At 39.3% G+C, this 27660-nt stretch overlaps 1 protein-coding gene across 1 annotated transcript in view; it reads left to right on the top strand.

Annotated features, from left to right (window-relative positions):
• camta1a (calmodulin binding transcription activator 1a) overlaps nt 1-27660 on the top strand; it is a 1208107-nt gene that overhangs the window by 41291 nt on the left and 1139156 nt on the right. Inside the window, exon 2 of the mRNA XM_043675998.1 lies at nt 21763-21881. Coding sequence (XP_043531933.1) covers nt 21763-21881 — 119 coding nt within the window. The remainder of the gene's footprint in view (nt 1-21762; nt 21882-27660) is intronic.

The following is a 27660-nucleotide window of genomic DNA, read 5'->3' on the forward strand; positions in this document are numbered from 1 at the left end:
CTTCCACCTATCGCATTTCCAATGCCCCTCCCCCAAATCCCTCCTCCCTACCTTTTATCTTAGCCTGCTTGGCACACTTTCCTCATCTCTGAAGAAGGGCTCATGCCCGAAACGTTGATTCTCCTGCTCCTTGGATGCTGCCTGACCTGCTGTGCTTTTCCAGCAACACATTTTCAGCTCTGATCTCCAGCATCTGCAGTCCTCGCTTTCTCCATGAAGAATCTATCACTCGACCTAAGGCCATTTTTGCTTCTTTCAATCTACAGACCCAGAAAATAGCACTGTCTTATTCCTCTGCAAAACACTGCTCCAGGCTAACTTAATACTTATGGCTTTTATTTTTAAATTTAATTGTGACATATCTCAAAACATAATCAAGAACGAACCCAATCTACTGACTACTGCAGACTTACTGTAAGGCCACATGTTAATCTATTCGTTTATCTGTTTCTGTGCTTTGACCTCTTCCAAACAGGTTCCTCTAAGATCATTTGTGGATTTCACTTTGTTCAAATTTTCCCAGACGCGCTCTAATGTCCAGTGGTACATGAATTCAAACAGCAAAAGCTCTATTAAGAGTTTTCGTTTAATAAAAAAGTCGAAGTCCTTCTAGAATAGTAACTAAATCCAGCATTTGTCAGAAATCAGGTGACAAGTATTAATGGCAGTATGTTTACATTGTTGGGTTTACAACTGGTCAGATAGACATGGAACTCCATGTTACGTAGTTGTGTGGCATTGCTCCTTTTAGACAACAAGTTAGGTGATATGACACGAGAGCTTGGGGAGGAAGTTAAGGACCAACTTTGGAACTGAGAGGATGCACCATAAAGTATTCCCTGAACTTGTTTATTCTCAGTCAACCTCATGTTCTGTTTATGACTCTAGGGAACCACAGCCATGAACACCGCATTAGTTTTATTTTTTATTTCGGAAGAATCTAGGATTGAGTAAGGTTTTTTTTTAAAAAAAAAATTCCATTCAGAAGGCACCAGAGTCATTGAGTTTCTCTCCTAGCAGTGATTTCAGGCAAAAAAGGCACCTAAGTTCATAAATTTCCAAACCAGGTGTGTTTGCTTTATTTGAAATGACTTGGAAAGAACTCATTGAATTATCTCTGCAGGTCCTTAGTCAAGAAATCGTAATGTCATTTAAGGAGAAAGTTGAGTTGAGATAGGGGTGTAATATATCGGGACCTGAGTTTTGTGAGTGGAGAGTATTGGGAAATCTGTGTGCTTTGAGATTTATCTAACTGGCAAATATGTTTTGCTTTTTTTATGTGTAATACATTTTTTCCTGTTTTGTTGTTCAAGAATGTCTGCAGTCTTCTGTGCAAATCTCAATGACTAATGACCACGTTAAATAACTAAACAAAAAACTATCAGGAAGGTTTCAGTCTTTGATCTGGCTTCTGCTGGGATCATAAGTTAGGCTTCTTGACTAGGATTTGAATTTGTTTTGAGGAATCTGTCTCTTTCAAAGAAATGACTCCATGGAGATTCTGGACACAGGAGTGTTGTGGGGATGTTTATTACAAAGATTGGGTTCGCTGGACTGAGTGTTGCTAAGTGCTTTTGAGGGTATAGAAGAGCTAACAGTGGATTATTTAAAAATCTTTAAGTCTAAAATGAGCAAGCTGGTAATTTAAAGAGGAGGGGGATCGCATGTGGTGTGCTGCTGCCTAGTCTCCTGAACAGGGAGCGGACATAGCAAGTGTTCGCTGTGTCAATCCCATTGAACTGATGGGGTATGGGGAAGGTAGAAGGCTTCAGCAATGCTGCAGGTCCCTTAACACACGTGTCTGCTCAAAAACAAACCCTGAGACAGAGAGCGGGAGCAAAGCAGGCAGAGCGAGGAAAAAGGAAAATTCAGAAAAGTCCAAGCTCCAGAGGAGAGGTATTGAATCAATTAACCGGAGAATCAGTTATCCAAATGAAAATACTGCCTGCCCATCTCATTCGGATAATTGATTGTTTGGTTCATTAATTAATTACTCTGGTTAATGAGGGCAAACATCTTGTATGCTGAAAAGATTTGACTTAAAGAAAGAGAGAAGATTTAGAATTAGTTTTTGAAGAAAAAAGCAAGAAAAGCAAAATAGGTAATGGTGAGGTAAAATATGAGGAAATAAGATTCCAAAGAGATATGGAAATGAGACAGAATGGGCTTGGCCAATGAAAAGCTTGACATAAGAATAATATCTTGGACTATGATTCTGATTCAAATGAAGTATTTGATTTAGGAGTCTATATTTACAGAGAATGAGGAGGAAGCATCTTTCACCTTATTTGGAAAGGTAGTAGGGAAGACAAACTGTTGGAAATGTTGACAGATACAGCTATGGATATATGTCAATTTGTAAGAATAACAATCTGTAGACTCTGAAAGTAGCAATGGTTAATGATGATGAGCTTGTCCCTGAACATATCTCATAAAAATTAGGAATATCATGAAAAGACCTAATCAGACATGGGAACAGGGATAGACCATTCAGACCCTTGAATATGTTTGCTCATTCAATAAAATAATGGCTGATCTATGGCCTAATTCCACATCCCTTGATGCCCTTGCTTCATAAATGGAGGGAAGGTCTTGTGACTTGAGGGACTTGAGGCTGTTTTCATTAGAGCGAAGAAAGTTGAGAGGTGACCTATAGAGACATACAAAATGATCAGAGGGTTAGATTAGGTAGACAATGAGAGCCTTTTTCTTAGGATGGTGATGGCTCGCACGAGGCATCATAGCTTTAAATTGAGGGGTGATAGATGTCAGAGGTAGGTTCTTTACTCGGTAGTAAGGGTGTGGAATGCCCTGCCTGCAACAGTAGTAGACTGTCCAAATGTAAGGGCATTTAAATGGTCATTGGGTAAATATATGGTTGATAATGGGATGGTGTAGATTAGCTGGGCTTCAGGTTGGTTTCACAATTCAGCGCAACATCGAGGGCCGAAGGGCATGTACTGCGCTATAATATTTTATGTTCTATGTTTAATCCCTGAAGTTAGAGAAAAATTGAGAATGTCAAGGAAATCATGGATGTGAAAGAACTCAGAAATAGCGTTCCTGCAAATCTCAACATAGTTAAATAATTATCATGTATCAAAGATCTGAGAAGCAGTGGTTCTGGTAGATATGCATACTATCTTTTGCAGACATTTGCGTGTAGGGAAATAGTTATATGGGAATTAACAAGGAAGTTAGAGGAACAGAAAATTTACAGACACAAGAGGTGCTGGTCCTAATGGAACAACTTAAAAACAAGTCTAGAATCAAGGAAATACATAAAGCAAATAACATGTTTCCGTTGTTATAAGACCAGGCATACCAAAGATAATTGCTGCAGACTAAATAGATGCAATAATAGAAGTGAAATAATTGCATTTTTGTTCGCCAGGATATTGTCATTTTCTGTCGACTGAAAAAGTCAAAGAAATATCAGCTTTTGTAAAGCTCAGTGGACTTTATCAAGATAAAGTCATGCTATTTGGAGTGAAAATGCACCAACAACTAGATCTAATAAAGTTACTGAAGGATTAAATAGCTATGTTGTCGTCTTCAATATTGTGATCGGGATGAAGTTTAAATTATTTGACTAAATTTTTTTTTAAAAAGGGCTAATTTGATTATAAATTTAACTAAAATTGACTTTTCCAAAGCAATGCTAACTTATTTGGGCAATGCTATAGGACAGTACTAACTATCACCTAGATAGTTGCAAAGTAAGGGCAATTTTGGATTTTCCCATGCCTAGGTGGAAAGCAAAGTTTTGTGCTATTAACAGTGGATTTTATCAGAAGTTTATTCTGAACTTCAGCACTATATTTTTCACTTGGTTGAACGTATTGATAAAAAGAAATTTAAATGAACAAAATGCCAGGGACCCATTGACAACTTGAAGTCGTGCTGACAACTGCATCAGTTTTGGTATCATTCAATTGTGAAAAGCCATCCAAGCTGGCTATCAAAACTTGCGACATCAGTGTTGTGTTATTTTAAGAAGACAAAATAAGGATCCATCAATTATTTGTGAAGAAACTGATGTCTGTCAGCAGAACTATTTGATAGTGGAGAAAGTGTGTTTGTTTTCCATACTTTAAAATTTACGTAATCGAAACTTAAGTGAAACCGTTAGTTATATGGGCCATAATACTTTCGTTTTTTTTTTGTTCCTTGACTTTGTGACAAGGACTTGCAGTTGTTTCTCTTGCATTTAAGACTTCACCTTCACAAGTACAATGTTACATTGGATGCTGTGTCAAGAGCATACATGAATGGCACTATACTGTCATCCACATATCTTGTGTAAACTACAATTGTCATGAAACTTAGTGTTTTGATGTATGTGTACTTCTGTTAATGTAACATAGTTAAGATCTTTTGGATAGAATATACTTCCTCGGGCTATATTTTCATTCTTCTTTGGGGGGAGTTATGGTGAAAAATACACAACTTACATAACTTATATGTACTAATATCACTTTTTTTTTGCAATTTGGATATGAAAGTTGAAGCAGGTCGGTGTTGTTTACTTATGTGAACGATTCTCTTTTCAAAACCAGTTGTTGTTGTGAACTTTCTAATAAGCCAGATTTCATTCTGGAACTTTACTTATCCAGTAGTACCATCAGCTAGGATTGTAAGGGTAAAGTTGCCATTGTCCCAGAGGACCATTGGGCTGTTCTGTCAAGAGTCTGGTCTGGCCTGCATGTGACTCCAGACCCACAACAATATGGTTGATTTTTGACTCTATATTTGAATTATCAGTTGATGGAAACATCTTTTGTCTGCCCTGTCTAAACCTGTTGTAGCTTTGTACAACAGTAACAACATTCCTATCAATCACTTCACCAAGGATTACTGCTTTGAATTCTTCAACCGAGCACAGATAAAATATCTCATCTCATGAATCCAGGGCATAAATAACTTATTTCATGGGCTATTCATTTGATGTTCTTGAGCTACTTTTCGCTTCTCTGGATAGATACAACTTTATGCTCACTGACTCCTTTGTTAAATGATGCAGCCATGTAGTGTCAATACTTCCTGTATTTGTATTGACATATATGGGGTATTTGGACTTGAATGAGAGGAATTCATCAAATTCCTCACTTATTATTCAATTTGCCATGATACACAAGGAAAGCATTAATTCTTAGACACCACCATACTTAAAATAGTTCAAGACAACCAGCATATATTAGCAACAAAAGTTCTGTTTTCCATCTTTCACCATCCACTTTGCGGTCTCCGTCTGTTCTACTCCTCCTTTCAGCCTCTCCCATTTCCCTTTTCTTGCAGCCTTCCTCTTTTCCTGGCCTTACTTTGCACCATTCTCTTCCCACTTGACTTGAGGCCTATGTTTTTCTTGCCATGACCTTCATTATCGTGGCCTCCATCTCCTCCCACCCTGACAGTGTTTCAGAGCACTGGCAAGTGAAATCCCACTGACAAAAGGTTGACGAGCTGTTTCCTTCTGGCTTTCTCGCTAGCTCACTTGCTTTCTTTTTTAGTTACTTGGCTGCTCACTCTTCTTCCATCAGCAAATGGACGAGAGAAACTCCTGGGGATTGGAATAGCAGCTGCTCACCAAATCTGTCCTTTCCACTGAGGTGACTTTTTCCCGAATTTGGTTGTCCTATGATTGAATTTTCTTGGGTATTTTGAGGCTTTCAGGGAGAATTCACTTGCTATTATGTATTTTGAATGCTGCTGGAATGATTTCTGGTCAATCATTTGCTCCACCTTCATGAGAACACCCACATCTTTCCTCGAATGTGACCAAAATTAACTGCAACAATTTGTTTGTAGCCTAACCAGAGAACCGTAAATAAAACGGTGCTGGAGATCTGCATGTTTGCTTGATTTAATGGTGTTACATTTCTCTGTTTCCAATCCTTTAGTATTTCTCCCTCTCCAAAGGAGATTGAAAGATTATGGAAAACATTTGTTACCCTCATCCTTTCTTCCTTCAGCCATCTGGGATGGCCATCCGCTTAAGAATATTTATCCATTCTAAGCATATGTATTCAAGATAAAATTTTGCTATCACATTGTGGTATTTAAAAAATATCATAAAGTGATCTTGGCAAAATGACTCCCTCAGCCCTCCACCAACACCATCAAGAGAGACAAACTGAATCTTTATCTGACTGCCGTTCATGGCAACTTTAGTCCTACATGAAGGGTAAAGTCTATCAGTTAAAAAATCACACAACGGCAGGTTATAGTCCAACAGGTTTATTTGGAAGCACTAGCTTTCGGAGCACTGCTCCTTCATCAGGTGGTTGTGGAGAATAAGATTGTAAGACACAGAATTTATAGCAAACATTTACAGTGTGATGTACATCACACTGTAAACTTTGCTATAAATTCTGTGTCTTACAATCTTATACTCCTCAACCACCTGATGAAAGAGCAGCGCTCTGAAAGCTAATGCTTCCAAATAAACCTGTTGGACTATAACCTGCTGTTGTGTGATTTTTAAGTTTGTACACCGCAGTCCAACACCGGCGTCTCCAAATCTTGTCCATCAGTTACAGTAATTAATCATATGAAGCATTTTGGGATGTTTCTCAGACACCTAGTTTGGCAGTACACAAAGACAAGTGCTTTCTGACTACCAGCACACAACTTCAATGTTTCATTTTTCCACCTACTGTAGAAGCCTCCCCAAGAGCTGCTCTAGGTAAGGGAGTACTCCCTACAGGACTCCACTCAACCTTCCCTGGTTCTTTCCCTGAGATTGTTCAATTGCCCAGAGTAAAATTCTTAGAAGCAGTCCATTAAAGGTTTAGTACATTTATTTAAACATTCACTGTTTAATACATTATCACAGTTACAGAGCAACAAGCCCTAGTCTAAGTAGAGGTTGTAATGTCTCAGCAGAGTAGCGGTACAGGCACTTACCAATCTAGTGCTCCCTTGGACTACTCCAAAGTGGAACTCTCAATTTTCAGTATTTATTCAGTTTTTTCCCCAATCAACATATCAGTCAAACATCTGCTGTTGAACACTATGTCCTCCCCACATTCCTGCTGTGTTTATGATAAACTTATGTTAATCTTTTGCTGATTGTGATCGTTTAATCATATTACTGATTTTGTGATCTAGAGTAGCGATAATGAAAAACCGTGACCATTCGTATTGACTCTGGTGATGACATTAATTGCTGGTGTCCCCTAAAGTTTAGTCACATGCCCATCACATCATATCCTTATCTAAACCTGATAACTGACTGTCTTTCATGCCTTAAACCCATTCCTCATCATTTTCCATTTCACATGCTTGGTCAGTAAACTCATTATCCAAATCCCGATTGTCTTTTCTCATACATATTTTAAGTTTGAAGTGATCTGTCAATATGTTCTTTTCCACTGCGGTTTATGTCCCTCCTTAATAACTAATTTTAAGTTTTGCAGCTGCCTAAACTTGTTTTTGCACAGAGCTGGACTTCCTGCTTTTCCCAGCAAAGCTTGAAACCTTTATTTAAGCTATTTTACCTGATATTTTTTACTTTTGTAAATTTGCTGCTTTATTTCTGAAGTTATTTGGTTTCTTTGATTCTATGGTTTCCCTTCATGTGCTTTCTCACCACAACTCCCACCACCCTTTTTGCCAACAAATGGCTCTATAGAAAATTAAATTGAAAATTAAATTGCCCAAGTGGTTTCATTTTGAGGGTTAGCCATGACACAGTATTACTAGGCATTTTAATCATCAAAGGCATCATAGCTAAATTTATTCATGTCCTCCTCCTAAATTCAAATCAGCACCTACCTGAAAGAGACATTAGATATTGGTTAAGCACTCTGCTAATTTTTTTTCCCAATCCCTTTTCCTAGCTCAAGTCCAGTTCCTGCAACTATATTTTGAAATCAATAATTTTAGCATAAACCAGAAACAACTTTAACCTTTTTAAGTAGAAATATAGCTAGTACACAAAATGTATTCAGGCAATTATTGTCATATTCTCAAAGTTTGTTGCAGTATGTTTTGAAGGTTTTAAGTCATATATTTTATCATATCTGGCTTATTATATCAATAATTGAGGACTTTTCCTAATGTCCTTGTCAATATTTACCTCCTGACCAATCCACCAAAAGCAAAATATGTGATAGTACAACTGCTGTTTGTGATTTTGTGCACTTATCAGCTGTTGTGTTTATAGAAATTACAATAGTGAACACTTTCCTGCCCTTTATTACTTTTGGAAACCTTGAGATGAGCAAATGATAAATTCTTATTTTTCTGTTGCTTTATTTTAATCTGAAAGATGGCATCTCTGGTAGTGTAACTCTAAGTATTGAAGCACAGCTAGATTATATACTTATGGCAGGCATATAATTTTTAACCTTTCAGTACGGTGTTTGTCCGGTGGTTGACTGAAACCCAGAATAAGATGACAGTGCTGGATTGTCATAGCTGTCACTAATTTAAAATGATCAATTGAGTGTTAAGATATCCTGATTGAAAAATAAAATTTGAAATTTATTTATTGTCTACATGGAGCATTAGGTAGATGAATTTACATACTTTGTGTGCACAAGTGTGTGATGTCAGGAAGATTTCGCTCAGTTTCTTGTTATGCATGTGAGTTATGCCTTTTTGTACCTAATCTTTCACTCTTTGCGATCTTTGGATATATATAAGGATGCCATTGTTCATCCATAGTCATGAATGTCAGCCTTTGATTTGAAAGGTGTGTGGAGGGAATGGTTGGAGTATCATAACCACACTCTTTTTTTTTTAAATTATCCTTTCGTACATTTTCAATGAGAATCATTGGTCTTACTCTTGTATTCTTGGGAACTGGTCAGTACTGGGCATGTGCAAGTATATTCATTCATAAATTGCTGGAAGAGCATTTTTTGTATATATTTATTGAAAAGATTTTTCACTCGTTGACAAAAAACAAACCAAAAATAAGTTATAAAAGTACAAAAGTGCAGAAAAGTAGAAATAATATTGTACAATTATATTTTATTACAGTAACGTTGACAATAAACTGCCTACTATTCAAGATACAATTGTCTCAAATTACTTAAATTAGCACAAACTCAAATTAAATAAATTAACATTAAATTAAATTACAATCCACTAAAATTAAATTACACTACATTGTGCTTTAGTACATTTGCTCCACTCGCCGCACCTCCATCAAGGCTCCCGCCCACGGGATTATATCCATATTTACTAGGCCTCCTTCCCTGGGGTCCCAGGACTGCGAGATAAAGGCCATAATCAGTACCATTGACAGATCCATGTCTATGTAGTTTAGAAAGAGCTACCATGTCTTATAAAAATGCTCCACTCCACGGTGCACCATACTTGTCGGGTAATCTTGAGGGGTGTGCTCCATCAGTGCCACCTGCAAGACCTGGAGGTTTTTCTGATATCCAATTCATTAGAGTGTTCTTCCTTGCACAGTACGTAAGAATGTTCAATACCCTCTTCCTGTGCTCGCCCAAAGAGGGATGATTTGGTAGTCCCAAAAGAAGTGACACTGGATCCTCTCTCATTTCCATTCCCAAGATCCTCTCCAATTCATTCACTAGGCCCCCCAGTATCCACGGATCTTGTAACAGGACCAAAAGCAATGTGCAAGGGTGCCAAAACTGTTTTTACATTTGGGAGATTTCGGGGAAGGTCCTTTCTTGAACTTTGCTAACCTCTCTGACGCCATATGGGCCCTGTGGAGGATCTTCAATCGCATTGTTTGTGCCTTATTGCATATTGAAATTTTATTTTCATTTCCCCCGTATATCCTTTCTCATTTCCGATGAGATTTTTTTCCCCAACTCCTGATTTCAAATCCCATGGATTCTCTCCATATCCCTCAAGGCATTCCCTCTCTGCCGATGATATGTGGTACTGGAAATATTGGAGAAGGTCCCTATTAGGGATTCTGTATTTCTGACCTAATTGGCTAAAATGTATCAAGACCTCTCCCTCAAATAAATCTCCCAGACAGGAGATTCCTTTACCCTTCCGTGCTCTGAAGCACAAGTCCATTGACCCTGGTCTAAATCCTGGGGCTCCCACTGAGTGAACGGTGAAATCTTAAGCAAATTGCCCTCACCCTGCTGCATTATCCTCCATGCTTTTACAGTATTTATGATAATTAGACTTGCACAATGCTCAACTACTAATCTCATCTTATCCATGAACAATAAGTTTAAGGGGACATCTCGCCTGCGAGGCCTCTACATCAAACATTATCAACTTTGAGTCATTGCGCATCCATTTGCCTTCATATGACAACAGGGTGTCTATTTGGTAATTCTTCAGATCTGGGAGGTCCTCCCCCATATCCTGCGGAAGTTGCAACTTGGTAAATTTAATTAAGGGGTGCCTACATCACTAAATAAATGATCCAAGCCATTCTGCAAACCTCTGCAGCACCCATTTGGGTAATAACAACGGGAGCATCCTCATAGCATATAACAACTGAGGAAGAATATTCATTTTAATCAAGGTTTAATGGCGTTGCCCTGAAATGGGTAGCCCCTCCATCGCTGTAAATCCTGCTTTATCCTCTAAAACAACTGCACAAAGTTAGTTCAGTACAGTTGCCGGAGGTGAGAGGTAATAAAAATTCCTACATAGATGGTCACAAAGGTTTTCTCTAAAAGGAAACTCCATTCCATCCTGCAGCTTCTGCGCCTCCACCAATCCCCCCACAGGCATGACTTCCGATTTTGTAAAATTTATCCTGTATCCTGAAAAGCTGCCAAATAATTTAATTTTTTTGTTAGCCGCGGTATGGACTCTTTGGGGTTAGCTAAAAACAGAAGGCCGTCGTCTGCACAGAGTGATTTTTGTGTTCCCCAACTTCCACCTTAGGTGCCATTATTTCAGGGTCTTTTTCAGATAGCCTCCGCTAGTGGTTCAAGTACCAAGGTAAACAGTAGGCTGCCCCTCCTCACACCAAAATTGCTTGATTTAACCCCATTTGTAAGAACCGCTACCTTAGGGTCTTGACATAACCCTGCCACCCACCTGGCTCAGTCCCCTCCCTGACCAAAATGATCTAGAACAGCAAAGAGGTACGACCATCCACCCGATCAAAAGCCTTTTCTGCATCCAGGGAGGCCACCAAACCGGGAATCGTTCTCTGCTGACATATGTGCACTATATTCAATACCTGCCCGATATTGTTGGAGGAGCTGTGGCCCTTGATAAAACCCATCTGGTTCTCTTTTATAATAATAGGTAGCACCTTCTCCACTCTCAGAGCTAACAACTTTGATAGAGTTTTAAAATTCATATTCAACCATGAGATGGATCAATATGATGGGCAATCCTTGGGGACTTGCCCTTCTTTTGAAATTAGGGAGATATTAACCCCCGTAAGAGAGGGCGGAAGACAGTCCTGGCTATACGAATGATTATACATCTCCAGCAGTGGTTCAGCTAATGTGTGTATGAACTCCTTGTAAACTTCACTTGGGAATCCGTCTGGACCAGGTGCCTGACCACCTATGAGGTGCCTCACAGCCTCTTGCACCTCCTGTACTGTCAGAGATGCATTTCAAAGGGAGGCCTGATCTGCATTTATACCAGGGAGGTTCAAGTTGTCAAAAAACATTCCATTCTCGCTTCTCCATCCCCAAAGCCCCCCCACTAGCATAACTCTGCATAGAACTCCCGGAATCTGGCATTGATTTTCCTCTGTTCACGAGTGACATTGCCAGTTCTTTCCCTGATAGACACAATGGACTATGGAGCACTTTTCTTCCTAGCCAGGTATCTGTATTCAAACAGCCTTTGCTTTGCAAAGAAGACCCCTCTCTTTGCCACTTGTGTGATGGCTGAGTCCAGAGCAGCCCGGAGAGCCGTGATCCATTGCAATTTGACCATGGGTGATCTGGTATAATATGCCGCTTCGGCGGCCTTCAGCCAGGCCTCAAGCATCTGCTGTTGCTCTCCTCTCTGCCTCCTTCTCGTTGTAGAGTGTGAAATAATCATGCCCCTTAAGAAAGGTTTTGTGGTCTCCCAGAGCACTGACAGATTACTGGCCATTTCCTGATTGATGTCCCAAAAAACCCTGAATTCCATTGTGATATACCGTGCAAAGTTGTCATTCTTCAACAGAAACTGATCCATGTGCCTACTCCACGACCTAGGGTGTTACCATCTAAATATGCTGCTGCATGGTCCAAAATAGTTATGCTCCCAATTCTGCAGGCTAACACCAAGTCCGAACAAACCGATGGAACAAAGAACATATCTATTCTTCTGTGGCACTTGTGCGTGTTGGAGTAAAAGGTAAAGCCCCTTCCATTTGGGTGGAGATGCTGGAGGAGCAATTAAACGTTAGTCACTTGGTGTGCGATTCATGGAAGCTGAACTAGGTATGGATGGCAGGTTCACTTTCCTGAAGGGTATTAATAAATTAACTGGGCTTTCAAGACAGTAGGCAACTTTTGTTTGTTTTTACCTTAGCCAACCCATAAATTGCCAGTTTTTTTTAACTTGCTTTCACAACTTGTAATAACATGATTTGAACAGTGCTGATAGACCAGTATCATAAAGACAAGTCCGTTGCATTTTCTGGGTGGATGAATCCTGGACATCATTCTACTTATGCTTTTGATGTCTCCCAATCCCAGGAGCAATGAGGTCAATAATAGAAAATCTCTGCCAATAACAAAGTAAATTGTTTTTGGCATTTGTTTTTGAGAAGTTATTAGTGCTCAGACATTTTCTTATCTAATAAATTCATATTCAGATTCTTGCATTGTATTTAATCTGAAATTAAACTTTTGAGAATATCCAAAATATGTTTTGTACAGTTCACAAAAAGGCAACTGGGCAAAATGTAGTTGTTTTTGGTTTGGCATCAAACCGTTTAATATTCAGTGTTTGAATATTTCTGTGGGACCAAGTGATAAAGTGGATTAGTCATTCATTTTTCTCTTTAAATCAAACTCAGACAGATGAGATGAAAGTCTTATTAGTCTGCTGGATGTAAGGATTGTAAGTGAAATGAATTTGAGCAGTCATACCACTTTGGTAGTGGATATGGATATTGTACAAGATAACCCAGTTCTGCACTCTAAAGTCATTAGGATGTACAGCATGGAAACAGACCCTTCGGTCCAACCCGTCCATGCCGACCAGCTATCCCAACCCAATCTCGTCCCACCTGCCAGCACCCGGCCCATATCCCTCCAAACCCTTCCTATTCATATACCCATCCAAATGCCTTTTAAATGTTGCAATTGTACCAGCCTCCACCACTTCCTTTGGCAGCTTATTTCATACCCATACCCGTACCTGTACCCGTGTCTGTGTGAAAAAGTTGCCCCCAGGTCTCTTTTATATCTTTCCCCTCTCACCCTAAACCTATGCCCCCTCGTTCTGGACTCCCTGACCCCAAGCAAAAGTCCTTCATGCTATCCATGCCCCTCATAATTTTGTAAATCTCTGTAAGGTCACCCCTCAGCCTCCGACGCTCCAGGGAAAACAGCCCTAGCCTGTTCAGCCTCTCTCTATAGCTCAAATCCTCCAACCCTGGCAACATCCTTGTAAATCTTTTCTGAACCCTTTCAAGTTTCACAACAGCTTTCCGATAGGAAGGAGACCAGAGTGCACACAATATTCCAACAGGTGTTCTGTAAGCCACAACATGACCTCCCAACTCCTGTACTCAATACTCTGACCAATAAAGGAAGCATACCAAACGCCTTCTTCACTATCCTATCTGTCTGCAACTCTACTTTTAAGGAGCTATGTACCTGCACTCCCAAGGTCTCTTTGTTCAGCAACCCTCCCTACGACCTTACCATTAAGTGTATAAGTCCTGCTAAGATTTGCTTTCCCAAAATGCATCACCTCGCATTTATCTGAATTAAACACCCTCTGTCTTCTACCTTTGAGCCAGTCCTTTATCCAAATGGCTAGTTCTCCCTGTATTCTGTGAGATCTCACCAGTCTCCCATGGGGAACCTTGTCGAGTGTCTTACTAAAGTCCATGTAGATCACATCTCCTGTTCTACCCTCATCAGTCCTCTTTGTTACTTCTTCAAAAAACTCAATCAAGTTTGTGAGGCATGATTTCCCACGCACAAAACCATATTGACTATCCCTAATCAGTCCCTGCCTTTCCAAATACATGTACATCGTGTCCCTCAGAATTCCCTCCAACAACTTGCCCACCACCGATGTCAGGCTCACTGGTCTGTAGTTCCCTGGCTTGTCCTTACCACCTATCTTAAACATTGGCACCACGTTTGCCAACTTCCAGTCTTCCGGCACCTCACCTGTGACTATCGATGATACAAATATCTCAGCAAGAGGCCCAGCAATCTAGCTTCTCACAGAGTTCCCGGGTACCTGATCAGGTCTGGGGAATTATCTACCTTTATACATTTCAAGACATCCAGCACTTCCTCCTCTGTAATATGGACATTTTGCAAGGTGTCACCATCTATTTCCCTACGTTCTAAATCTTCAGTATCCTTTTCCACAGTAAATACTGATGCAAAATACTCGTTTATTATCTCCTCCATTTTCTGTGGCTCCACACAAAGGCCGCCTTGCTGATCTTTGAGGGGCCCTATTCTCTCCCGAGTTACCCTTTTGTCCTTAATGTATTTGTAAAAACCCTTTGGATTCTCCTTAATTCTCATGTCCCCTTTTTGCCCTCCTGCTTTCCATTTTAAGTATACTCCTACTGCCTTTATATTCTTCTAAGGATTCACTCGATCGATCCTGTCTGTACCTTGCATATGCTTCCTTCATTTTCTTAACCAAACCCTCAATTTTTTTAGTCATCCAGCATTCCCATACCTACCAGCCTTTCCTTTCACCCTAACAGGAATATATTTTCTCTGGATTCTCGTTATCTCATTATTATCCAGAGATGTCATAGAATAAACTTGGAACTGAAAGAGAGTCTGTTATTATGAAGATACAGAGTAAAGTAAACTTTGTAGCTTAATCTATTCTGCACTTGCTTAGGAAATGCTGACTGGAAGTGCTTGTTGATGGGTGCTGAATTAGATGGTGTTTCTCTAGTTATCAACAAAATACTGATCAAAATTTGTACTGTTGGAATAAATCCGTGTGAGTGTACATATTATTGATACCTGCAAAATTTTGGATGAAATTTATATTGGCATCTTGTTTTGAAGTAAATTTCTTGTTGAAAATACCTGGTAGACAAGCAGGAGGCTGGAAGGACACAGCAAGCCAGGCAGCATCAGGAGGCGGAGGAGTCAGCATTTTGGGTATAACCCTTCTGCAGGACTAAAATACCAGACAATTATCCAAAACCTTGTCACTTATGTGATATCTTGAAAGCTGAAACTTGAGAGATTCAACACTAACTTGAAATATTTTAGATAAGAGCAATAGGATAATAGATCACTGATGTCTCAAACCTCAAGAGCTTCAAATGTGCTGACAGCTTATTGTTCTTAATGTTTAGTTTGTTGGAAAGTTCCTTTCTCTTTAACCACGATATTTTGGAAATGCTGAGCATAATAGAGGTGCAGTAACTTAGACAAAAAGGTACACGTTTGTCACATGCTTTAGACTTTCAGTTTATTCATAGTGGAGTAAAGTTGATGTTTTTTTAAACAGAGTAATCAATATGTAGAAATGAATTACCAGGCAGTAATTTAATGGAGTGATTCAGTAATTGTTTATAATAGTATAACCATGAGATTTAGTTACCACATCAAAACTCCCTGGACACCTCAGGCAAAGCCAGCTTGTAACTGAGCCATATAGATTCAAAAGGTTCCAGGCTGAATTCTTGGTCTGGACTGAGTTGCTGATGTCAGCTGCACTGTCAGTTGATAAGCTACAATTGCTTTCCTAACCCTGGCTTAGTGCTGTAAAATCAGCCATTGTTTTTGTTTTTGATTCTTGCTTGTAATAGCACATGTGGAATTGGGTGATGATAAAAATGGGCAGGGTGTACTTGTCAGTAGTAATCACTTTTGCTCGTGTGAAGACCCACTTGTCTCGGTACTTTTATTTTTTTATTGTATCCAAATAGTTAATGCCTTAGTGGAAGAAGAAAGATACTGTTGAGGCAACTTTTCCATCTTCGCATATATTGCAATATTTTTGAGTGTAAATCTTCATGTAGATTTAAATAGGTTGGCAGAGAAAGCTACAAGGAAAAATTCAGAGTGTGTATTCAAGAGAATTGCCTAGAACAATATGTTGTGAATCAAACCAGGGATCAGGGTATCTTAAATTTGGTGGTATGAAATGAGGCAGGTTTAATAAATGATGTCAGAATAAAAGATTCATTGCACAACAGTGACCATAACCTGTTAGAATTTAACATGCAGTTTGAAGGAGGAATTTGAGTTGGAAACAATTATGCTCAGCTTACAAGAGAGTAGCTACAAAGGAATGAGGGGAGAGCTTGTGGAATGGACTGGGGAAGGAGTTTAGTAGCAAAGATGTTTGACGATCCACGGCAGACATTTAACTGCCTCATGGAGAGCCTGCCATATGAGGAGGGATTTAGTAGATTGGGCCTGTACTTGGAATATAAAAAATGAGATGTGACTGTATTGAAACATGTAAAATTGTTGATGGACTTGATGGGGCTGAGATAGGTAGACGGACGGATTTTTAATAAAGTCAGAAGTCACATGATATCAGGTTATAATCGAACAGGTTTATTTGAAATCACAAGCTATTGGAGCACCCTTTGTTGGTGAAGTGCAGAGAAGAGCACACAGACACAATTTATAGGCAGAGAGATCAAAAGATCATAGAACTGGTGTGAGTAGAGTGTCGAATAATAAATGTCTGCAGGTGACCAAGAGTGTTAGATGATATGAGTAAAGTGTCAACAGGCTGAATGATGAGCAAAGGGATGACCTATAATCCAAGTAAATGAGGCAGAGAGATAATTACAAAAAATTAAAAATGAGGTGTGGTGGAGATAAACTAAATGACTGGAATAACATGGTAAGTATGAGTCACATGCCCAGGATCTAACCAAAGTAATAAATAATCCAAAACTGTACAAACAAGTTAAGGTAGAGAGATCATAACAACAGGTCAAGGTGATGTTGTCAAAACAGGACAATAAAATTTTAAAAATAAGATCAGTATGTTGGGGTTACAAGTAGCATGACATGAACCCAAGAGGCCATCTTCATGGGTACGGACCTTGGCTATCAGTTTCTGTTCGGTGATTCTACCTTGTTGTATATCTGAAAGTTCACCTTGGAAGACGCTAACCTGAAGATCGAGGACTGAATGTCCTTGGCTGCTGAAGTGTTCCCTGACTGAGAGGGAACATTCCTGTCTGGCAATTGTTGCAAGGTGTCCATTCATCCGTTGTTGCATCTGAGTGGTCTCTCCAATATATCATGCCTCAGCACATTCTTGCCTGCAGTATTTTTAATATGTACAGGAATCAAAGGTCATGACAAAAGGAGAGTGGAGTTGAGGGTCATCAGATCAGCCATGATCATATTGAATGGCGGAGTAGACTTGATGGGCTGAATGACTTACTTCTGCTCCTACATCTTAAGATTCTTCAGTTGGCCTCAATGCCCTTGAGATAAGGAGGTCAGAAATTGACCAGGATGTATGTTTTGATCACTATTTGGTGACCTCATTGGAAAAAATGCATGGGGCTACCATATGAGGAGATGTTTGACTAGCTTGCTGGGTGAGCTCATAGAAATTGCTTTCACAGTTTGTATTGGAGGTTTGGATACTTTTAATGAGGTTTGGAAGGTGCCTGGCATAGACTGTACCTCAGCAAGATTTGAAACTTTGTCGAGAAGGAAGAAAATAAATATATATTGTTGAAAAATATTTGGAAGCTGCTTGTACTCATTGGAGCATTTCTCAAGAATGGCAATTCAGACAGCTTTGTGAGAGGAAAGTGTTGATTGGTTTGTTAAAGGGACTCCAATTGGTAAGGATGTTGCCATGGAGAGTGTGCTAGTTAATGATTGACAGTTAACTGTCAGGCTTATTCTAAATTTAAATGAGTTGCATTGACTATGGTCAGGGCATTGCTCTGAGAAATGAACCAGTGAATGTCGTTCACCTATTTTGTGCATATATAACGCAACAATGTGCACCCATGTTTTCTTCTGCCTGCAAAACAACAGGGCTCTGTGTACTAATATATGTAACCAGTGTGCCACATTGCAACCCAACTGACAATACTAAATTGGTTGTCAGCATAACTTTTTGCAAGTTCGGTACTATCCAGCCAATGTTATTCAACTGAAGAATTAAATTTTAATGTTAGGCAATGTACTGCAATTGTGGGCTGGTTAGGAATGTTCAGTATGTCCAATTTGTTCGTATATTTTGTTGAATATTTTTACTCTGCATATGCTTTCAGCAGTACGCAAGGTCTCTGCCACCAAATGACTGCTAAAAATACTTGTATTTGCCTGTAAATCTTTTTCATCCCAAATCCTCAACCAATTAACAAGATTTTTAAAAAAGTCACTGTTGTAGGAAAATACAGCTAATATTTTGTATGCAGCAAAGATTCACTGTCAGTAGTGCAAATAATGTGGTTGAGTGACACACGTGGTGAACTAGCAATTTGGATACAGAATTGGATTGAAGGTAGAAGACAGAGGATGGTGGTGGAAGGTTGCCTTTAAGGCTGGAGCCAAGGGTTGGCACTGTTTCCACTGCTTTTCGTTACTTAAATGATTTGGATGTGGACATGCAAGGTACAGTTAGTAAGTTTGCAAATGACACCAAAATTGGAGATGTACTGGACAGTGAAAAAGGTTACCTCAGAAGAATGGGATCTTGATCAAGTGGGCCAGGAGGCTGAGGCGATGTGAGGTGCTGCATTTTGGAAAGGCAAATCAGGGCAGGACTTATACACTTAACAATGAGGTCTTGGTGAGTGTTGCTGAAGAAACAGACCTTGGCATGCAGGCTCATAGTTCCTTGAAGGTGGAGTCTCAGGATAGTGAAGAAGGTGTTTGCAATGCTTTCCTTTATTGGTTAAAGTATAGAGTGCAGGATGTTGTAGTTGTGTGTTTGCTGAGCTGGGAAACCTAGAATTACACAAACCTTGAATTGAGTAAAGGAGTTGGGAGGTCTGCTGTAGCTGTACAGGATGTTGGTTAGAATACTTTTGGAATATTGTGTGCAATTCCGGTTTCCCTCCTATTGAAAGGATGTTGTGAAACTTGCAAGAGTTCACAAAAAAATTACCAGGATGTTGTCAGGATTGACTGGTTTGAGCTATAAGGAGAGAAGAGTCAGAGGCTAAGGGGTGACCTTAAAGAGGTTTATAAAATCATGAGGGGTATGGATAAGGCAAAGAGACAAGGTCTTTTGCCTGGGTTGGGGGAGTCCAGAACTAAAGGGCATAAGTTTAGGGGGGAGAGGGGAAAAATTTAAAAGGGACCTCTGGCAACTTTTTTCATGCAGAGGAAATGGTGGAGATTGGTGCAATTGCAACATTTAAAATGCATCTAGATGGGTATATGAATCAGTAGGGTTTAGAGGGATATGGGCCAAATGCTGGCAAATAGGACTAGATTAGGTTCAGATATCTGGTCTGTTTCTGTGCTGTATGTATCTATTACATTGGCAGGAGCACTTAGCTGCTCTTTTCCAAATAGTGTGGTTGGATGTTCAGCTCATTTGAGATGATGATATTAAACCAAAGAACCAACTGTTTCCTTTAAAAGGTATGTCGTGATGAGAATTTGTATTCCTTTTTACTGCTAATGATATGTAAGTTTATATGTAAAAGGTGCATGTACTGTTGCCCTCTAGTTGGAATATCCTAATTAAATAATTCCAGTAGTAAGATTTTTGTGTTTGATGTAAAAGGTACTTCTTACTATTTACTTTGAACTTATTGTTCTGTTTCATTCACTTGTGCAATCATATTACACACATTGAGGAGATACAGATGATAATACTTTGATAGTTTGTCATTTTCTCAGTCTCTTCCATGACACATTTCTTGTTTTTTAAACTAGAAAGTGATATTGTAAATTTAAAGTAAAGGCATAGCAATACTAAGGGTTTTTAGTAAGCTGCGAGAAGTCGCTTGTAATCAAATTTCCAGGAAGTTGACTTTTAGGTGAACTTGAATTTGGAACAGGTAGTGGGGAGATGAGTCCTTCTCTCACTTCAGATTCAATTTTCAAGGAATTGTTACTGATTACCTTGGCTGTTTGCAGCTAGTTCAATGGGTTCCATCTGGAAGGAGTTCCTACCTGATTTAAACAGTCAACAATGGTTCTGTCATATGGCTCCTACAAGTTCAGTATCCTTTTCTCAAGAGTGATGTATCTATTGATTCCAATTATCTTGTGTTGTTTCACTCCTTGAGATAGCCAGTGTCTTTGTATTTAAAAGATCCTTTCGATTTGACAATACCCATTCGAATTAGCTTCAAGAAAGGGCATTGACTACAAGTCTGAAGTGATCCTTATGCTCTCTCTTGAGGTAGGGATGTGGTTTCAACCCACAAAGAAAATTGGGTAACCTATTGGTGATCTTTTGCAGACTTTTGTATTCAATTTTAAAACCTAAAATATACAAGTCATGGCAGATGGCATCTTTTGAAGGTGTACTATCCCTTCAGAACTGCACTGCTGATAGCCTAGATTCTACTCTCAGATCTTGAGTAGGATTTAAATGCTCAATAGTCTGACTCAGTGAAGGCTGACACTAAGGATAGAAGAAACTTTTATGCTGAGTGGGATGGAATGAAAATTAGGAAGAAAACATGACGACAGTGCTCTTTTTATTCAAAGATATTTTCGTGAAAGAACAAGATATATAATAAAAATGTGGAAAAGAAGAACCAAGAAAATGGATTTCTATCTGAGTTACAGAGGATCTTGTTATTACTTTCTCAGAAATTTAAAATGTATTACTAACCTTTTTCAGATATGTAGTGTTACGATACTGAGGTGAACCCCTCCGTTAATTAAACCGGACATCCAGAAAAACTTGCCTTGCCTCATTATCTGTTAAAATATCAGCGACCGAACTCCCAAGTTCCACGATTGTAAAAAAGTCAATTTATTTTTTAACTCAAAAAATGAACTTTCAACAACTGTTCACAACTTTCAGCCCCTCTTTCTCTTAACTGCTTACTATTTGCCTCCAACTCTATAACAATATACTATTTCAATAAGACACTTATTAAAATTACATCAACTTAATTTCAAAAATATACAGTCGCTGTCTTCTGTGTCTTCGCTTTTTTAGCTGAGGATCTCCGCGCGTCTTCTCTTTTTTTTTGCTGCCAGTAAGTTTCACATGAAAAGATACCTTTTGATAGAGTGTGTTATCTAACTTCTTGGAGAGCAAGATGTTATATCGGCCATTACCTCTCTGGCTGTACAGCAGTTGCTCTCTAAACAATTTTCAAAATGTCTGCATTATATACCTCCCAAAATCAGATCATCTCATTGGTGCGATGTTGGCAAAACAATAATTTCAAACTCTATTGGGTTTCACTATCCTCGGGCATAATTTAAACTGGTTAAATTTGCATTGTTGTCAAAACAACAATCAAAACTCAGGTATCCATTTCACAGCCAAATGTTAGATATTTGCAATTTTCCAGTACACACTGGGATTGCCATCCAGTCATATACACAAGTGCTTGTCATCTCTCAGTTCAGAACAGCATTGTCTGTCTCTTAAAGGTACAGTACACACCTTCAACTTCATAACAGTAGTCTGTACTTAATACATTTCTACATAATATGGATCAAAAATATTTTAACCTATAAGAAATTTGTATCATTTAATTCATTTCAGATGATCATGGGAACAGCAATGGCAGTCATGTGAAAATATTTTTGCCCAAGAAGTTACTCGAATGTCTACCGAAATGTTCTGCTTTACCAAAGGAGCGACACCGCTGGAACACAAATGAGGTACTGTGAAATGTTTGTTTCTTCTGACTTTGCCTAATTATAAGCAGCTTGATAATACATTGAGAGCTGTTTCTTTAGCTTGGAAGCTTTACTTTAGATCATATTTTTGGTTTTGTAAGAATGGCAGATGAAGGAAGAGATAACAAAACAAATTCATGTTATAATAATGTTCCATAATGTTGGCTGAATGTACAGATTATGAACTTTAAAATTATCATAGCTTTCATTGGGAATGTCTTGTAAATGCAGTGCCCAGTTCCTTAGGCATTTCAGTTTGGGTTGTTGTAGTTGTTAGCTACTAAGCATTTCTTTCTCCATCAGGACATAGCTGTTCCTTTAAATGGGATAGCTGCATGAGTTGAAGTCCCTCAGACATTCTGTACTGTTTCTAATGGCTGATGAACTGAATGCAAACCTTATTTGTTGTCACATTGGTCGCAATTTTAGGATGATCTGGTTGGTTGCAGCACGGTGATTTTCTTTTTAGAAAATTTAAAAGGGCTTGCCATTGCTGTAGGTTGTTCTAGTACTGCATTTTATTTGTTTGCTTGAGAGTTTTGCATTTGGAAAATTATCAGTTATGTTGCATAACTGAATCAAACCAAGTAAGGAAACTGGGGATGGTCTTGATATATTGAATAAGGCTTCCTGGTAGACAAGGCTTGATCTTCACAAGCACACTCTGCACTTGGTGTATGTTAAGGGACTGTAAATCCTTCTGATGGTTGTCTCATTTTGAATGATATGTGTGCATTTATGTATATATTTATGAATGCATAATGGTTAATTACCTGCCCTGCAGTTATGTATCAACTGGTGATGAATTCTTTGTTTTTAAAAAGGTGTCAAATTAATCTGGCAGTTATTTTCATAACAGGCTGCTTTAAGCATTATAGTAATTCATTGATTATAAAACCATCCTGAGTTTGTGTATTTATTTGCTGATTTTAGAGCTTGTAACCATGGTGTTAGGAAGACTGCTAGGTAAGTTTCTTCAAAAGAAACCCAGCATATGGTATATTTTAAACTGGATTGTCATAAATGATTGCATAGTTAGTCCCAAGATTCAATTTACATGTTCAAGCATTGTGATCTGAAACTGCAGCTCACTAATGAAATGAGTTGCACACTATACATGTAAGTCAAGAACAAATATTTAACTTTTTACTACGAGGTGTTGTAGGGAGAAATATCAAAGAGGAGTCTTGAGTTCTCTGTTCAGTAGTGCAAGCAACCTTTCTACAGAGTGTTGTTTACAGACAGAGAGAGACTAGAGCATGCTAAGAGTCTGACTTTCACGTGGAGCCCTTTTGCTCTCTCAATTATAGCTAAAATTGGAGGAGAGGCCGGTGACACACTAACTTTCCCCAGCTAAGTACAACATATTTATACTTTTTAATGTTCCAATGGTAACTTGTAATGTTGACATTGTTAGCCACGTCCCCTAATCTATACATCCAATCTATTATCACGTGATCAATGATGGACAGCTCTGGTCAGCCCTAGGTCCTCCCATAATCTCAATATGTCTACCAAATACCTCCATCACCTGCCTTTGGGGTCTTAGAATGCTTCTGAAAGTTACACTCCTTCCCAGACATTTGCCAGCTGCACTGCATTATTTGCCAATAGCTGAATTACTTGCTTATCACTAAGAATTCTTTCACATTCTCTACTGACATTCGTATGGAAGATTAGGAAGTAAACTAATTTCTTCCAATTGTTGTAAAGTCTTGAAAGTCGTCTCTAATATAAAGTTACTATAATTCTGTGACACAGCTGACAAATAGGAACAGCCTCCCTCACTGCAACCTGAGAGATCAAACAACAGTCCTTCTGACTTGAAGTTGTAATTAAAGTCCTGGTTATTCTCATGTGAGTTTTAAACCAGAGTTTGGTTCTCAAATGAATCTTTTACTATTTCTACTCCGCATTTTCTTTTACTATTTGGGACAACATGGCGACTCACGAGTACTGCTGCCTCATAGGGTCAGGGACTGGTTCTTTGATTTCAATCTCAGGTGACTGTCGATCTGTGGGTTTTATCTGGATGCACTGGTTTCCTCCCATAGTCCAAAGGTGTGCAGGTTGGGTAGGTTGGCCATGCTGAGTTGTCCATAGTGTCCAAGGATGTGCAGACTACGTAGATTAGCCATGGGAAATACCATGTCACAGGGATAGGGTAGGGAGTGGGTCTGGGTAGGATGTTCTTCAGATGGTCAACGTGGACTTGATGGCCTGAATGGCCTGCTTCCACACTGTAGGGATTCTATGATTCTAATTTCCTTTCCTTAATAGAAAGCATCTATTGCAATTCTACTCGAGGATGAAATTCGATCACTGTACAGTCTTACTAACATATTAAATGAAACTTGTTTAGATTTCACAAATGATGAGTGAACATAACCACATCATCTTTTTGAATTTTGTCAACTGTCTCTGTTACTCTTCTCTTGTTCTTTTGGAAGTAAGAGTTTGTTCAAATGTCCACATTTGCACTTAAACTTCAGTTGTTTATCTCTCCCCAGTCCTGGTCAGCAGTCACACAACGCCAGGTTATAGTCCAACAGGGAGAAAGTGAGGACTGCAGATGGCGAAGTCTTGATGAAGGGCTTGTGCCTGAAACGTCAACTCTCCTCTTCGGATGCTGCCTGACCTGATGCGCTTTTCTACTGCCACCCTTCTCGTCTATAGTCCAACAGGTTTAATTGAAATCACAAGCTTTCGGAATGCTGCTCCTTCATCATCCCAGTTCAACATCAGCACCTCCACACCATGTTTACCCAGTCCTGGCCCCTCTTTGCCCCCTTCCTATGCTGTTTGTGTTTACAACATTTATTGCATTATCTTAATGATGGAGTGAACGTCTTTTACTGCCTACAAACAATTGCTCAAGGAATTCAACTAATCCTTTACACTAGATTAGATTACTTACATTGAAAACAGTATGGAAACAGGCCCTTCGGCCCAACAAGTCCACACTGACCCTCCGAAGAGCAACCCATCCAGACCCATTCCCCTATGTTTACCCCTGCACCTAACACTACGGGCAATTTTAACATGGCCAATTCACCTAACCTGCACATTTTTGGACTGTGGGAGGAAAACTGAGCACCCGGAGGAAATACACGCAGACACGGGGAGAATGTGCAAACTCCACACAGTCAGTCGCCTGAGGCAGGAATTGAACCCGGGTCTCTGCCGCTGTGAGCAGCAGTGCTAACCACTGTGCCACCATGCCACCCTAATTTGTTTGCATTTCTAACAATTACCGAAACAGTTCGGAACACTGTAGGATCAGACTTTTCTTTCTATTTTTTATGAAATAACAAACTTAGGACCTTGGCTTAAGTAGGTCTTTCAAAAATGCCCCCTTATTGAATTGCTTATGTATTTAGAACCACCTGTTAAAAGAAACCTGAGTACATTCCCTAATGCTTCATCTCACCAGGGTTCTTTTTTTTTTGCGACCCCCAAGGGATCTATCTGATTTCTTACCTGGTAACCCTGTCTGGAGGCCACAAGTCTGGCTGTGCATATCTGCTACATGTAACTGCTAATCCCTTTTGGCCAACTTGTCTCAACTACAAAGCCCCAGGTTGCCTTCTTGTCAACTTTAGTCATGGGCTGTTCCAACACATGGTAAACTTGAACCTGAACAAAATACTATTAAGGTAATATCCCTCCATACAAAACTAAATATTGTAAATGCTAAAATTCTGAAATAGAAAGTGAAAATGCTAGAAATACACAGCCTATCAGGCAGTGTCTATGGAAAGAGAAGCAGAATTAACATTTTAGTTGAGTGAACTCTTCAGAGGACACAGGACTACAGCAGGTCATAATGATAGTAGATGACAATGCCATAGTAGAGGGATTTGAACAAAATATGAGCATTTTAATGTGGAGAACAGCAAAGATTATATAAAAGAGTTTTCAGTTAAGATTTTACACTTGTGGGGAAAAATCCCAATAAAACAATCACTCTAATAAAGTTCAGCATGCTTTAATGTATGTTAAAAATCATAAATCTTTGTTAGCTATCTTCCAGCGCCAGCTGATATACTGACTCCACTGAATCATCAAATTCAGAGGAGGTGGGGGGTGGGGATCAACAACATAATCAAAAAGAGCATGAAAAAACTTTAGTTTCAATTGTCGAGGAATGTGGTCAGTTTTAAAACTAATGATGGATGATCTTGATCTCTATTAGAATTGTAGCCCACAGAGCATGATTTCATAGCAACTTCCACCTTCGGCATGCCACTTTTTGAAGTGAAAGCTTCAAGTGCTAACTTTAATGGGATGTACTGTAATTATTTTTATTTGTTCATGGAATGTAAGTTTTGTTCAATATTAACATTGATTTCCCAAATTTAATTGTCCTTGGGCAAGTGATATTGAAGCCCTCTTCATGGACGTTGCACTCCATGTGATGTCACAAAGCTGTTCCTTTTCTCAAGGATATTGTGCCATTGATTTTTTTCAGAGGGGTCGTAAACGGGCTGGGCTCCAATTAGACTAGTTTGGTCCAGAGACGAAAAGGATTTTGAGAGGCCTTTTGTTTATATATAAGCAGATGAGACTTCAGGCCAAAGTGGTCATGTTTTAGAAGTGACCTGTATAATGAAAGGGGAGTGGTCAGCTCTCAGCTGAGCAGTTCAGCTCAGAACTAATTGGGGGTTCAGCAGTCGACTGTGTGAACAGGCTCGCTCTCTCTCTCTATGCCCTTTTAATTTCAACCTGTAAGCATCTGTTCCTTTTTTCTTACTGTTTTTTAAAGTGGTTTGCTTATTGGGACTGTTGCATATATTCAGAAGAGTATAATCAAGTTTAGTTTGGATAGACTGAGTTCTGTAGGTGTTCTTTATTCTGTTCTTTGTTTCATTGTGTAATTTTGTGAATAATTCTTTCTGTTTTAAAACCTGGTAGTCAACCTCGCTAAGTTATTCTGGGTAATTTTCACAGTACACTTCGAATCATAGCTATGTACAGCATGGAAACAGACCCTTCAGTCCAACGTGTCCATGCCAACCAGATATCCCAATCCAATCTGGTCTCTGCCAGTACCTGGCCCATATCCCTCTAAACCCTTCCTATTCATAGACCCATCCAGATGCCTTTTAAATGTTGCAATTGTATTAGCCTCCACCACTTCCTCTGGCAGCTCATTCCAGACACTTAGTACCCTGTGTGTGAAAACGCTGCCCCTTAGGTCTGTTTTAGATCTTTCCCCTCTCTCCCTAAACCTATGCTGTCTAGTTCTGGACTCCCCCACCCCAGGGAAAATACCTATCCATGCCCTTCATGATTTACCCTATCCATGCCCTTCATGATTTTATAAACATCCATAAGGTCACCCCTCAGCCACTGATGCTCCAGGGCAAACAGCCCCAGACTATTTAGCCCAAATCCTTCAACCCTGGCAACATCCTTGTAAATCTTTTCAGAACTCTTTCAAATTTCACAAGGTCCTTCCAATAGGAAGGAGACTTAGCGAAACAAATTGCAAAATTATGGTCTGGGCAGCCTGCTTAAGAATGTGTTGAGTGGTCTGGCCTCATTGTTAGTGCATAACAATGTAGATACATCCACAATGGTGCTGGAGAACAATTTCCACAATTTTAACCCAGTGACAGTGAAAACGCAAAAATACAGTGCCAAATCAGGATTGTGTATGAATTGGAATGAAATTTCTAAATGTACTTACTTTCCTTGCCCTTCTGAGGCATAGGGATTGTTGATTTGGAAGAATTTGACAAAAGAGCTTTAAGTTGCT

This window comes from Chiloscyllium plagiosum, chromosome 34 (genome assembly GCF_004010195.1).
Source record: "Chiloscyllium plagiosum isolate BGI_BamShark_2017 chromosome 34, ASM401019v2, whole genome shotgun sequence".
Classification (NCBI taxonomy): Eukaryota; Metazoa; Chordata; class Chondrichthyes; order Orectolobiformes; family Hemiscylliidae; genus Chiloscyllium; species Chiloscyllium plagiosum.